The 14,526-nt window shown below is 35.2% G+C and overlaps 1 protein-coding gene across 4 annotated transcripts in view; it reads left to right on the top strand.

Moving 5' to 3' along the window:
• Positions 1-14,526, top strand: part of DMXL2 (Dmx like 2) — a 157,319-nt gene that overhangs the window by 34,595 nt on the left and 108,198 nt on the right. For all 4 annotated transcript variants that reach the window (XM_072738518.1, XM_072738517.1, XM_072738521.1 and 1 more), the window contains exons 3-6: positions 938-1,009; positions 4,274-4,352; positions 5,145-5,280; positions 5,931-5,997. In XM_072738518.1, coding sequence (XP_072594619.1) covers positions 938-1,009; positions 4,274-4,352; positions 5,145-5,280; positions 5,931-5,997 — 354 coding nt within the window. The remainder of the gene's footprint in view (positions 1-937; positions 1,010-4,273; positions 4,353-5,144; positions 5,281-5,930; positions 5,998-14,526) is intronic.

The raw sequence follows: 14,526 nt of genomic DNA, 5'->3' as shown, positions 1-14,526 counted from the left end.
AGTAGCTTCCTCCCCACCATTGTGGATTAAAAGCTTTTTCTTGGAAAGAGTGTTAGATATTAAGTAACAGTGAAAATCACTCTTACACGTGAGAGTGCTCTGAAATGACAGACCTTTTTGTCTGGCCTTAAAAGAACATATATGTGATTTCGTTTTATAGGTTAACCTTTGGGGATGTCAGCAGAGGTGGTTTTTGGTCTATTCCTTGTAGTTGATTCCCCTTTGAGAAGAGGACGAGCTGGGAATTAGCTTTCAAGGAATTACTGTAAAACAGGTTCTGGTATCTTCTAGATACCTTTTTATCAGATGTGTGTCCTGAAGCAAAATCCTGCTGGCCCCCAAATCTCTAACTTCAGTTCACTTAGATATCTATGTCAGTTCTTTCTCTTCCAGTTGGAGTGGAGTCTGATTTCTCCTTCATCCATTTTCTCTATTCCTTCTAGATGGCTTTCCCCATTGGTGTTTTTTGTTTTGTGGTATAATTAATGTCATTTTATTTGATATATTTTGCATACCCGTTTAGTACTTTTTTGATGTCTTTTACTACTTTTCATGGTTTTTATATTATTTTCTCTGGATTATGAAATTTCTGACAGATGTGCCATTGAAATGCATCTTTGTTAATAAAGTTGCTCCTATGTTTAAAAAATTCTTATAGAAAAGGATGATTTCTTTGAACAGATCAACCTGGTATTTGATATGTAAAATAAAGCCTGCTGAATTTTGGCAACGGAGAAGAGATTCTTAAGTCCAGTACTTTTTCACTTATATTTATGGAATGGAATAAATCATAAATACTATATTGGGATTGTATTATATGTAATTGTATTATTTATATGTATATATATTATATTGTATTATATATATTATATATTTATTAATGTGAAAAGGATGTTTTCTTTTCCTAAATGTTAATGCTTTGTTCATTTCTTTTTAGATTGCAGCTTCATATGGTAATGCTGTTTGTATTTTTGAGCCCTTGGGCATAAATTCTCACAAGAGAAATTGTGTAAGTATTAAATGGTAGTAGACGTTTTTTAGAGGTAAGTGTAGAATCCAGTGGGTAGCAGTAAGGAGCTCCTTAGAAGCTAGGGCTGAAGGTGAATATCCATGTGAAGTTGGTCTGGTGCCATATGGTGTAAGATCTTTTACATTCACTAGGGATATAGATATTTTAGAAGTCCAGTTTTCTACAGTACTGCTAATTGAGATTTCCTATGTTAAATATAAAAATTAGTGAAAGGGAATAAAGGGAAAGGAGAGAAAATGAGTGAAAATATCAATGAGGGTGACAAAACATGAGAGATGCCTAACTCTGGGAAATGAACAAGGGGTAGTGGAAAGGGAGGTGGGCGGGGGGGTTGAATTGACTGGGTGATGGGCACTGAGAGGGGCACTTGGCGGATGAGCACTGGGTGTTATGCTAAATGTTGGCAAATTGAACTCCAATAAAAAAAAATTTAAAAAAAGATTTCCCGTGTTAATTTGGATCTACCTTAGTTGAACTACTGTTATTTCTTGTCTAGATTACTAGCATAGTCTCTATGTTTTATGTTCCTCTCTCCCCTTCTCTATTCTCAGCAGCAGGTCATGACACACTTCTCTGCTGAAAACTCCGTGTTTCTCTCAGCCTCAAAGCCAAAAAGCCTTAGAATAGACCGTAGCCTTTCTTTACTGCAGTAACCACTTACCACCTCTCAGAGCTCAACTCCTACTATTTTTGTCCTCTCTGATGTCACTCCAACCACACTGGCATTCTCACTGTTGTTTGAACAGTTACTTTTCCCCTCTTAGGGTCTTTACGTTGTTTTTTCTCTTCTCTGGAAAGTTTGTTTCTCTAGCTAGCTTCAGGGCCCGCTCTTGCAGATCCTGTAAATCTCTGCTCAGTAATACCTTTTAGTCGGGGTCCACCCATTTTAAAAACTGCCATTTGCTTCTACCACCTTTATTTTATCCCCCCATCCTCCTATTTTTAACTTTTTTCCATAGCACTTATCTTGTTTATTTGTTATTTACTGTTTAAAGTGTAAACTCCATGAGGGTATGTATGGAACTCTTTTGTTTGTTCACCGATGCTTCTGAAATACTTAGAACAGGATCTGGAACATAGTAGATGCTTCTCAATATTTGTTTAGGACTCCTGGGTGGCTCAGTGATTGAGCATCTGCCTTAGGCTCGGGTCATGGTCCCAGGGTCCTGGGATCAAGTCCCACATTGAGATTCCTGCAGGGAACCTCCTTTCCCTCTGCCTGTGTCTTTGCCTCTCTCTCTCTCTGTGTCTTTCATAAATAAATAAATAACATCTTTAAAAATAAAAAAGTAGAAAAAAAATAAAAAAAATAAAAAAGTAGATAAATACTTGTTTAATGAAGGAGTTAGGAACTCGGTAAACTAATCAGCTAAGTGGTCTAGCATATTATATTGAGAACCATTCAGATTCATTCTGGTGCTATGTTTAATTCCACTTAAAATTGAGAAAACCTTATATGGTTGGAATTGTTAACCCTTAAAAAATTACTATGGACATTAAAACGCCATTATCACTCATGAATAGTCAAAAGTACCAGCGTGAAATCTGAATGCCAAGAGTATATATATAGTTAGTAGTAAATTAAAAAAAATTCATAAATGCATTCAAAAAGTAGATTTGATATTTTTCATTAAATATATGTATTTGATTATTTCTTTTCATATTTCAAAAAAGTTTTTAAGTTAAATTTATAGATGCAATTTAAAATATGATAGTATCAGGAAGTGGGTGTCACATCTTAGAGTGCTTGAGTCACCTAGGGTACATATTAAAATTCAGATTTCAGGTCTCATCTTCAAAATTTCTGCTGTGGAGTTGGCCCACATATTGCACTGTGAGAAATGCTAAAGAAAAGACTATTAGGGGTTTCTCTAGTTTTAGGAATGATTTGATTATTACTCTAAAAATAGATGTTAATCAGTGTTTGAAATACTGTTTTGACTTTTGTTTGATCAGCAGTGGTAGGGTTAAAAAAAAAGCATTTTCTTTAAAAAATATAAAATTATTTTTAGATAATGAAATTCAGGTTTTGCAGTTATTCTCAATAGTCATGATATCTTGAATGAAGTATTAAGTATTTAAAAAATATGAGTAGAGAGGGAATTGTTGTTTATTAAACTATTATTACTTGCCAAGCAATTAATGTAGAACTTGCCTAGGGTGACATGGCTATTACACTATACTTTCATAAAAGGACATTTTATATTTATTTACACAAATAAATGTCTGAACTTTGTTTACTTACTGTATTTCATGGGAAAGGCCTTTGCTTTTTACATTTTAAATCTTTTTAAAGCTTTTAGAATGTAAATGGTAAGGAAAAAAACGCGGGAATATTCAAATAAATATGACATGTGTAATATAGGTTTGTGGATTGTATATATTGTATAGTTCAAATTTACTGACTTTGGGAACTATATCTAGTTTTATTTTAGACATTGAGTCCATCAGATTATGATAATTTACATTTCTTTCTAATGTGCTTTTATTTTGTTTTCACAAACATTTACTGAGCATCTGCATATGTTCCAGCCATTACAGCACTTGGGACACAAGCTTATTATGGCATAATTACTGCTCTGCAGAGTTAGAATTTAATAGGAGAGTCAGACATATGAATGGATAATTCTCCAGTGTGACCACTGTTATAATGGTAGAATATAGAGTGCTGAGTGCTGCCAGGGTGTCAGAAGAGGCCACACCGCAAAAGGGATGATGTAGCTGGATCTTGATGTAAGCATAGTGGTTTGCAGGTAGAGGAGAGAGAAGCAGCATATCCTAAGTATGAGAATGTGTTTATAGACATGGAAGGAAGCCTGAGATAATATGCTTTGTTTGGGTATGACACGCGCTTGTTATGGTAGAATAAATGATAAGTGGAACTATTGGATATTATTTTAGAAACAATATTTCGAATATAATAGTGAAGTATTTATATCTTTTATTTTTTAAATATATTTTTTAGTTTATTTATTCATGAGAGACACACACACAGAGAGAGGCAGAGACACAGGCAGAGAGAGAAGCAGGCTCCATGCAGGGAGCCCGATGTGGGACTCGATCCTGGGTCTCCAGGATCACACCCTGGACTGAAGGCGGCACTAAACCACTGAGCCACCCTGGCTGCCCTACATCTTTGTTTTAGATCATAAGGTCTTAAGTCAAAGAAAATTATACAGTGGTAGTGTTTGTGGAGATTACTTTAAAAAACCTATGTTTTTCTTTTTTCTTTCTATGTTTCAGCAACTCAAGTGTCAGTGGCTTAAAACTGGGCAGTTTTTTTTGAGCTCTGTGACGTACAATTTAGCATGGGACCCTCAAGGTATTTAATGATTATATTTAGAGATTATGAAGAGTAAATGTGGATTTTAAATGTATGATTACAATGTGATATAGTCTCATAATAAGAAAATGATCAGTAGTATATTTATTTTTTGCTAGTGGATAAGTGTTGGTATGCATTGCTTTGTACAGTGCTTAATTTACTATTAGTTCTGTGCTTTTTCCTATGCCTTTGAATGTCTTATTCCAAGAAACAGTGATGATTTGTTTTCTTAGTTAACGTGTACTGTACTTTACTGTTACTGAAATAAAATCAGAAATAGGGCCCATAAAACCCCTATCTCATTTTATTATTTGTGTTTTAGGAAATTAATTGTCTTTAAATTTGAAAGATTAGAAGCCTCTAATGATAATGGCTGTTGCCTCTTTTTACAGTCATGATTAATGAGGGTAATTTTTATGGTCCGCATAGAAAAACAAATTTCATTAATCTTTAGTTAAGTTGTATATCCTGAGAACATTCTGTGTTTATATATCAGAACTTTTTGGGTTTGTTTTGTTATACTTTTTTTTTTTAAAGATTTACGTGATATTCAATAGCCCTTTGCCAGTACTATCTTTTCTTTTTTTGTTCTCATGTCTCTCCTGAGAACTACTCTTTCTTGGGTAGTGGATTCTTAGAACTTTAAAATGGATATGCCCCAACTATTTTTCATAGACAGTATCGCTTATTCTTTGCAGAATAGTTTATAGACCTAAAGACAAGCCCACATATTCATTTCTTTCTCCATATAATTCTTGTTTATTCATCAGAACTTTCTTTAAATTTCAGATAACAGATTGTTGACAGCAACTGATTCTATTCAGCTGTGGGCTCCTCCAGGAGGTGACATTCTGGAAGAGGAGGAAGAAATTGATAATAAAATTCCTCCAGTTTTAAATGATTGGAAGTGCATCTGGCAGTGCAAGTTAGTATCTGAATTGTTTTGTTCATTAATTTTTAAAAAAGCTTCCTAAAATATATTCCCTTTCCACAGTGATAGTACTATTACATTTAGAAGCCTAGGAAGTGGACCTTTTCTAACCAAAACCCATTATAATATTACCCTTCAGTCTATGTTGCAGTTGATTGTTTAAAAACAAAAATATTTGCATAGTTATAACCTCAGGACTTGAGTAGATAAGGTTGACATGTGGAAATTACTCATTAATGGATGAGATATGGGTGGGGAAGGGGAAGATGTGATGAAAGTTGCCAGCCGTTCTTTAGTGGAAGAATGGCTGTACCATTGACAATATGGATTATGTGAAGGGGACCGATTAGCCAGGGGGGATGGTGAGCTCAATTTTTAACATGTTATATTTAAGATGTTGGTAGGACATATAGGTGAAGATATCTTTTCTGCATGTTGATTGTATTCTTTGGACCCCCAAAGTAAACTTCAGATTCGTTTTATTAATTAATTTATATTTTGGGGGAGGTGAAATTTTTTATTTTTAGAAAACACTCTAGTTATGAAAATCTTATTTTGACCATTTATATATAGATTTTGACCATTTACATATACAGTGTTCTAGATTTTTAAAATGCTGACTGTTTAACTTTGGTTTTTTTTAGGACCTCAGTATCTGTGCATTTGATGGAATGGTCCCCTGATGGTGAATATTTTGCTACTGCTGGAAAGGTAAAGGACCAAATAAAACATAAAAGAAACAAAACATTTAAAAGTGTTCCTTTTTTATTTTCATTTTCAGTTTTCTTGTCTGTGAAATTGGGATAATCCTACTTTGCAAAACTGACCTGAGGGAATAGTAATAGTATTTGTGAAAGAATCTGGCATGTTTCCCATAGGTAGTATGTGCTTGGGAAAATAAATGGCTATTATTATTATTATTATTATTATTATTATTGTTATTATTTAACCTTTCTTTAACATTTACATTTATTTGAAATTAATTTTAAGTTTAAAGAACAGTATATGTAAGTAACTTAAAAAGCGAGATAGTACTACTAGATTCACAATGAAAAGAAGCACTTTTTTGACCCTGTTGTTAATTTCTGTGTCCTGGAGGCAGTTATACATCAAATTGCGTATTTCTTTTCATGTTCCTAAACAACTTGCTTATGCTCCTATCTCTTGACTTTTTTTTCCTTTGTTTTATGTATCTCCTCTTGCCTTCCTACTATGGAAGCTGAGATCTGAGCCCTTTAGATGCTTGCCCCCATCCCCATCTCCACTTCTACCACATACACATGTTCACTTCCTTTCCTCCTATCTTCCTGCTGTATGTAGATAGCTCATGATATTTGGGTAAATGTTCACATTATTAAGATTGGGTAAAGTACTCTTCACAGAACAATTACTTTGGAGTTACCAGTTACTTTGTTTTACTATTTGCTTCATTTTCTACATACTTAATTCATCTGCAAACCTCTGACAGTCTTTGGATCTCCTCTCCGTGTAACCCCACCTAGGTGGGGGTCCTGAAAATGTGTGTTCTCTCTGCCCTACTCTGGCTTAGTTACTCTCCAAGCTTAAAATAGCAGAATTTTCTTTTACCAACCTTAGGAGATTCTCTTTGCCCTGTTTCTTAGCATCATTTATTTTCTTTCCTTGTTCTGATGGAGATACCCTCTAAGTAAGTTTCTGAGAAGGGTGAATGGGCAAAATTTTTTTAAGGTGTTATAAGCCTACACAATTATTCTTCTTTTATGCTTGATTTGACTGGACATAGAATTAGTTTGAAAATTTTCTCTCATAACATTTTATGTCCTGGTTCCGTTGCCTTCTAGCCACCAGGGTTGCTATTTGAGAAGGGCAGTGCCATTAGGATGGCACCCCCCTCCCACTCTGCCCCCCCCCCCCGCCCCACCCATCTCCAGTTTGTAGGTTTTAAAAACCTTCCCTTTATTCCTAAGGTTCTGAGATTTCCAGATGATGTCGTGGATGAGTCAGTCATGTATAAATTCTTTAAGGGTATACCTCTAAGGGAAAAAGAGTTTTGTGCTCAGGTAATATGGTAGGTTTGTTTAATCTGAAAACTCTTCAGTTCAGGAGATTACTTTGTATTATTTCTTTTTTTTTTTTTTTTTTTTCCTTCTCTTCATGTTCTCTTGGTTTCTTTCTGAATTTCCCCTTAACTCAGAGGTGGATCATTTTTTACTGATCTTCTAATTTACCTTTTCTCTTTTCTTCCAGTTTTTTCATTTCTTCATTTTTTAATTTAAATTCTGGAGCATTTTTCCACTTTAACTTTGAAGTAATTTTTTTCTGCTGTCACATGTTAATTTTCAAGAAGTTTTTCTTCTGTGAATGTTCATTTTAGTTACCAAATATTTCATAAGTGTAAAGGAATATATATGAAATATGAAATATATATATGTAGTATAATACACATTTACCTACCATCTAATTTGGGGCAAAGAACAATAAAACTGATAGGTTCCTTATCTTCTTGCTTGCATCATCTGCTTCCTCCCCCACCAGACAACCAGAATCTTGAATTTTAGTTATTTCATTGTTTTTAAAAATAATTTCACATGTATAAATTCCCAAATAGCATAATGTTTAGTTTTGCATGGTTTTGAACTTACAAAAATTATACCGTAAAGTTATTGAAATACAGCATAAAGATATAAAAAAATAAATTTTTGATAATCATTTGTGTACTTCTTAGTTAATGCTTCAGTAACAAAAAATGACGTTTAAAAATCACAAGGTAAAGTTTAATTGTACATAGTTGTTGTATATGAAATTAAAGCTTTTATATTACACTACAAGGCAAGAATAGGTTTTCCAAGAATTCATCCTTTTTGAGTTGATCTCTAGTTGTAGAACACTTAACTGTTTTGTGGCTGAGTAGTTGGCCCAGAGGTAGTTGCTCAACAGGTGACATAATAGACAGGAAGAATGCACAATATTATAGGCAGAAAGACCACAGTCACATGCATTTCAGTAGTTACTAATAACTCACAATTTCAAAGTAGCAAGGGATGTAAAAAAACATTTTGAGATATTTACAGCAGCTGTCATGTAATATTAAAATATCTGTAATTTCTGTTGGAGACAAGGTCGTGGGTGCCACTAACACTGCTTTGGTTTGTTGCTTATATGCATAACTGGAATTTAGCATTTCCAGTTAGCAGTTATGAAAATAGAGAAGTAATTGTTTTTCACCACTCAAGTTCATGGTAACTTTGGGTCTCAGATGTCTCAGTTTCTCAAGAAGCAGATCCCGAGACAAGAATTCGAGTATAAATAATTAATATGGGGAATGATCACCAAGAAATATATTGGTTTTGAGGCAGGGAAGTGAAGGTGCTTCATAAAGGGAGTGTTATCATGCAAGGAATTAATAGACTTGGATCTCCAGGTAACTGGTTCCTCACAACATTGTCTTTGTTCCTCACCCATATTCATCATATATATCAGTTGTTGGTTGGAGCTAGTTAGGGGCAGGGCATTAATTCTCAGCACTCAAAACAACTCCTAGAAAACCTCAGGCAAAAATATAGACACAGTCACTTAGGTTTGGCACACTAAAATGCTAAGACATGAGAGGATATAGGATCTATCAGAAATACCTTTTATATCTTGAATTCTGTCCACAGGCCCCATGGGTTAGGGGATCTCAGACAAGAACCTATGGCCTAAATCTGAACATTTGTTTGTTTGTTTTTTGTCTTCCACATTTATGACTAAAATTCATGTGGAATAATTTTTAGATCTGGTTTGAGGAAGAAGTCAAGTTGGATTTTTTCCTATGTGGATATCCAGTTGTCCAGCACAATTTATTGAAAAGCCTCATCTTTCTCCATTGCTCTGTGTTACCACTTTTGTCACAGAATCCAGTGTCCATGTTTGTGTCTATGTTTCTGGGTTATTTTCTCTCATTTTCTTTCATTGTCTTTTCTTATACCAGTGCCACCTATCCTAATTGTTCTATCTTCATATCTGATACAGCAAATCTTCCCAACTTTAAGATGATCTTTTCTATTCTTAGCCCTTTGTATTTTCAAAATAGTGTTTGGATAAATACCCAGTAGTGGAATTTTTACCAGACAAGATGGTATTTCCGTTTTTAATTTTTTGAAGAACATCCACCCTCTTTCCCACTGTGGCTGTATTAGTTTACATTTTCACCACCAATGCAGGAGGGTTCCCTTTTTTTTCAATCCTCACCAAGGCCTTTTGCATTTTCATGTAAATTTTAGGATGAGCCTGATAATTTTAAAAAAACTAACAAAGATCTCTTGTGATTTTGATTAGTTTTTCTTTCCTTTTTTTTTTAAGATTTATTTTTATTTATTTATTATAGACATAGAGAGAGAGAGGTAGAGACACAGGCAGAGGGAGAAGCAAGCTCCATGCCGGGAGCCCGGGAGCCCGACATGGGACTCGATCCTGGGAGCCCGACACGGGACTCGATCCTGGGACTCGGGAGCCCGACACGGGACTCGATCCTGGGACACGGGACTCGATCCTGGGACTCCAGGATCACGCCCTGGGCCCAAGGCAGGCGCGAAACCGCTGGGCCACCCAGGGATCCCCTGATTAGTTTTTCATTGACTCAGTAGGTCAGTTGGGGAGAATTGACATCTTTACAGTTGAATTCCCATCATGAATGTAACATAGCCCTTCATTTATTTTAGAGCTTTTTATTTTTTATTTATTTTTTAGAGCTTTTTATTTTTATCAATATTGTGTTAAAATATTTTTTTGTAGAGGCTCTAAACATTTATTAGACTCATTCCTAGATATTTCATATTTCCAGTGTTATAAATTGCATCATTACATAAATTTCATTTTATAATTGTTAGTGGTAGATAGAAATGCAGTCGATTTTTATATATTTGGTTTAAACCTAGCAGTCTTATTAAAGTCCCTGATTCTAATAAACCCTCTGTAGATTCCTTTGGTTTTGTATGTGCATAATCATATTATCTGTGAATAATGAGAGTTTTATTTCATCTTTTCTCCCAAATGTTGTATATCTTTTCCTTTTTTTATTACGGTGTCTAGGACCTCTAGTATAATGTTGAATAAAAGTAGTAAGAGTAGGTATCTTTTTCTTGTCCCCAATTTCAAAAGGATACCTTTTACTCTTTGCCTTTAATTATGTTTACTGTAGTTCTTTCTCAGATAAAGTACATTACCTTATTTATAGTTCCTAGAGGGGTTTTTAAAATTTTATTTTTTTTAAAGATTTTGTTTATTTATTCATGAAAGACACACAGAGAGAGAGAGAGGCAGAAACACAGGCAGAGGGAGAAGCAAGCTCCATGTAGGATGCCCGACACGGGACTCGATCCTGGGACTCTGGGATCACACCCTGGGCCAAAGGCAGATGCCCAACCGCTGAGCCACCCAGGTGTTGTGGGTTTTGTTTTGTTTTTTTTTTTTTTAAAGACAAATGTTGTTTAATCTTAGGAAATATTTTTCGTGAATCTAATGAGGTTATCATTTTTACTCTCTGAATAAGGAAATAGATGGACTTATTTTCAAATATTAAATAAACCTTGTGTTTCTGGAATAACCCCAACTTCATTATAATGCATTATCCTTGCTGGATTTGGTTTGCTAATGTTTTATTTAGGATTTGTGAGAGCTATGTGTTGGAATGAGATTTGGCAAATAATTTTTCCTTTTTTTTGAAATGTCCTTGACAGATTTGAAATCAGTGTCATGCTGGCCTCGTAAAATGGATTGGAAAATTTTCTATTACTTACTGTATGAAAGAGTTTATGCAAGATCGGTGTAGTCTTTTTTTTTAAATTGTAGGATATTTAAATTTTTAGTAAACTTCTTATGTTAGAATAGTTTTAGATGTACAGAAAGATTGTGAGGGTAGTACAGAGAGTTTCCATATATCCCACACCCAATTCCCTCTATTCTTAACATATGTTTGTATACATTTGTTATAATTAATGAACCACTATTGAAGATTGATGTAGTTTTATTCTCAAATATTTGCTGGTAAAGCCATCTGGACCATGAGTTTTCTTTGTAGATTTTGGTTTTTATTTTTTATTACTTTTATTTTTTTAAGATTTTTTTTTTTATTTATTCATAGAGACAGAGAGAGAGAGAGGCACAGACACAGGCAGAAGGAGAAGCAGGCTCCATGGAGGAAGCTTGACGTGGGACTCGATCCTGGGTCTCTGGGATCATGCCCTGGACTGAAGGCGGTGTTAAACTGCTGAGCCACCCGGGCTGCCCAGATTTTGGGTTTTAAATAGTCATAGGCCTATTCATATTTTATATTTCTTTTTTAAAAAAATACTTTATTTAAATTCAGTTTGCCAACATCTAATATAACACCCAGTGCTCATCCCATCAAGTGCTCTCCTTAGTGCCCATTACCCAGTTACTCCATCCCTTTACTCTCCTTCCTTTTTGTAACCCTTTGTTTGTTTCCCAGAGTTAGGAATCTCTCATGGTTTGTCTTCCTCTCTAATTTTTCCCTGCTCAGTTTCCCTCCTTTTCCTTATAGTTCCTTTCACTATTTCTTATATTCCACATGTGAGTGAAACCATATGATGATTGTTTTTCTCCAGTTGGCTTATTTCACACAGCATAATACTCTCCAGTTCTATTCATGTTGAAGCAAATGGTAGGTATTCATCCTTTCTCATGGCTGAGTAATATTCCATTGCATATATATACCACATATTCTTTATCCATTCATCTGTCAAAGGACATTGTGGCTCCTTCCACAGTTTGGCTGTGGTGGACATTGCTGCTATGGACATTGGGGTGCAGTGTCTTGTTTCATTATGTATCTTTGGGGTAAATACCTAGTAGTGCAATTGCTGGGTCATAGGGTAGCTCTATTTTAACTTTTTGAGGAACATCCATACTGTTTTCCAGAGTGGCTGCACCAGCACTGTAAGAAGATTCCCCTTTCTCCACACCCTTGCCAACATTTGTTGTTTCCTGTCTTGTTAATTTTAGCTATTCTCACTGGTGTGAGGTGGTATCGTATCATTGTGCTTTTGATTTGTATTTTCCTGATGGCAAGTGGTGCGGAACATGTTTTCATGTGTTTGTTGGCCATGTATAGATCTTATTTGGAGAAATGTCTGTTCATGTCTATTGCCCATTTCATGATTGGATTGATTGTTTCTTGGATGTTTGAGTTTGATAAATTCTTTATAGATCTTGTATACTAGCCCTTTATCTGATATGTCATTTGCAAACGTCTTCTCCCATTCTGTAGGTTGTCTTTTAGTTTTGTTGACTGTTTCCTTTGCTGTGGAGAGGCTTTTTATCTTAATGAAGTCCCAACAGTTCATTTTTGCTTTTGCCTTTGGTGATGTATCTAGCAAGAAGTTGCTGCAGCCAAGGTCAAAAAGGTTGTTGCTTTTGTTCTCCTCTAGGATTTTGATGGATTCCTATCTCACATTTAGATCTTTCGATCATTTTGAGTTTGTCTTTGTGTATGGTGTAAGAGATTGGTCTAGTTTCATTCTTCTGCACGTGGTTGTCCAATTTTCCCATTGCCACTTATTGAAGAGACTGTCTTTTTTCCAGTGGATATCCTTTCCTGCTTTGTTGAAGATGAGTTGACCATAGAGTTGAGGGTCCATTTCTCGGTTCTCTAATCTGTTCCATTGATCTGTGTGTCTGTTTATATGCCAGTACTGTACTGTCTGGATGACTACAGTTTTGTAATACAGCTTGAAGTCAGGCATTGTGATGCCTCCAGCTCTGGTTTTCTTTTTCAACATTCCTCTGGCTATTTGGGGTCTTTTCTGGTTCCATACATATATTTCTTTTATGTCAGTTTTGGTAAGTTACCTAGAATTTGCCAGTTTTCTCTAAATTTTCAAATTTATGGGGATAAAATTTTGCAGAACATCTTATCTTTCTAATATCTGTAAAACTGTGATGATTTCATTTTCATTTTTGATATTTGTTATTTGTGCCTTCTCTTTTTCTTGATTCATCTCACTAACAGTTTATCAATTTTTTAAGTCTTTTTGAAGAACTAACTTGGTTTTGTAGACCTGTGTATTATATGTCTGTTTTTCTGTTTTATTAATTTCTGTTCAGTTGCTCTTCTATTTTTTTTCAAACTTTTTTAGATGGATGTTTAGCCTTTTTTAGAAATTTGTGGTATATGTGTTTAACACTGTAACTTTCCCTCTAAGCTTCAGTTTATCTTACAAATTTCTTTAATTCCTTAAGTATTTATATGTATTATTTTCATAATTATTCTAAGCATACATTTTTCCAGTTTTTATTGTGACTAATTCTTTGATTTGTGAGTTTTCCATAGAATGGGTTAGAGTTGAGTTATGTTGGGGGTGAGGGTAGATGGTGCAGGAGTACTTTAATGGTAGTGACAATTTTAATTTTTTGTTATTAAATAAAACTTGCAAGTAGTTTATAATTAGAATAATTACTACTACTATTATGACAGCAACTACTAATGATTGAGTGTTATGTACCTGTGCCTCCACAAAGCCTGTGGGGCAGGTACTACTCTCCTTGAGCAATAGAAGAGGAAATTGCAGCTTGAGAACTTTCTGGAGAAGTTAGAACTAATCAGGAGGCAGACCTAGGGTTTTAGTCCAGGTGTGTTGGGTAGCAAAGCACCATTTTTCACTGAGAAAATGTTTATTGCAAGTGTGTTTGTGGGATTCTCTGAGGCCTTGGTTGAGAGTGCATTCTTTTAGCTTCTACCAGGTACGTGGGGGACAAATCCAACTCAATCTAAATTCTCAGTTTGGAAGTTGCTGTGCCATGTAGGTAGTGTGAGTTTCGGTCTTGTGAGGCCTGCCTTGTGGTTATAAATGCCCAGTGGAGCCTCCCTCCTCCACTCAGAGTCTGGGTGTAGATAGACCTTTCCTTGCCATATCCCTTTTCAGAGGTTTTTTTTCCTCCCTCAGTTTCATCCTTTCACTTAGGTGTAGTCCTTAGTGGTTTTCTTGGGGTTATGCAAGTGCCTCTGATGTGACTTCTCACCTTGCATGTGGACTCTAGGCATTGTCTATGTGTAGCTGTTTAAAACCAAAACTGTGTTATTGAGTATTGGCAGATTCCCTTGTAGCAGTCCATTTGCATCAGCATTTGTTTACTGTGGGTTCTTGCCTGAGAAAATAAATGCAGTCAGAAGAGAATTTTGGGAAGCTCCTACCATCTACCTGTATCTGTTTACTTCCTAATATCTTTGCCTATGTGTACGGCCTGCCTTTGTGTTGCCATGGG

Source organism: Vulpes vulpes, chromosome 15 (assembly GCF_048418805.1).
Source record: "Vulpes vulpes isolate BD-2025 chromosome 15, VulVul3, whole genome shotgun sequence".
Lineage (NCBI taxonomy): Eukaryota > Metazoa > Chordata > Mammalia > Carnivora > Canidae > Vulpes > Vulpes vulpes.
The sequence above is the reverse complement of the archived record's forward strand: the minus strand, read 5'-3'. Positions and strand labels throughout refer to the sequence as shown.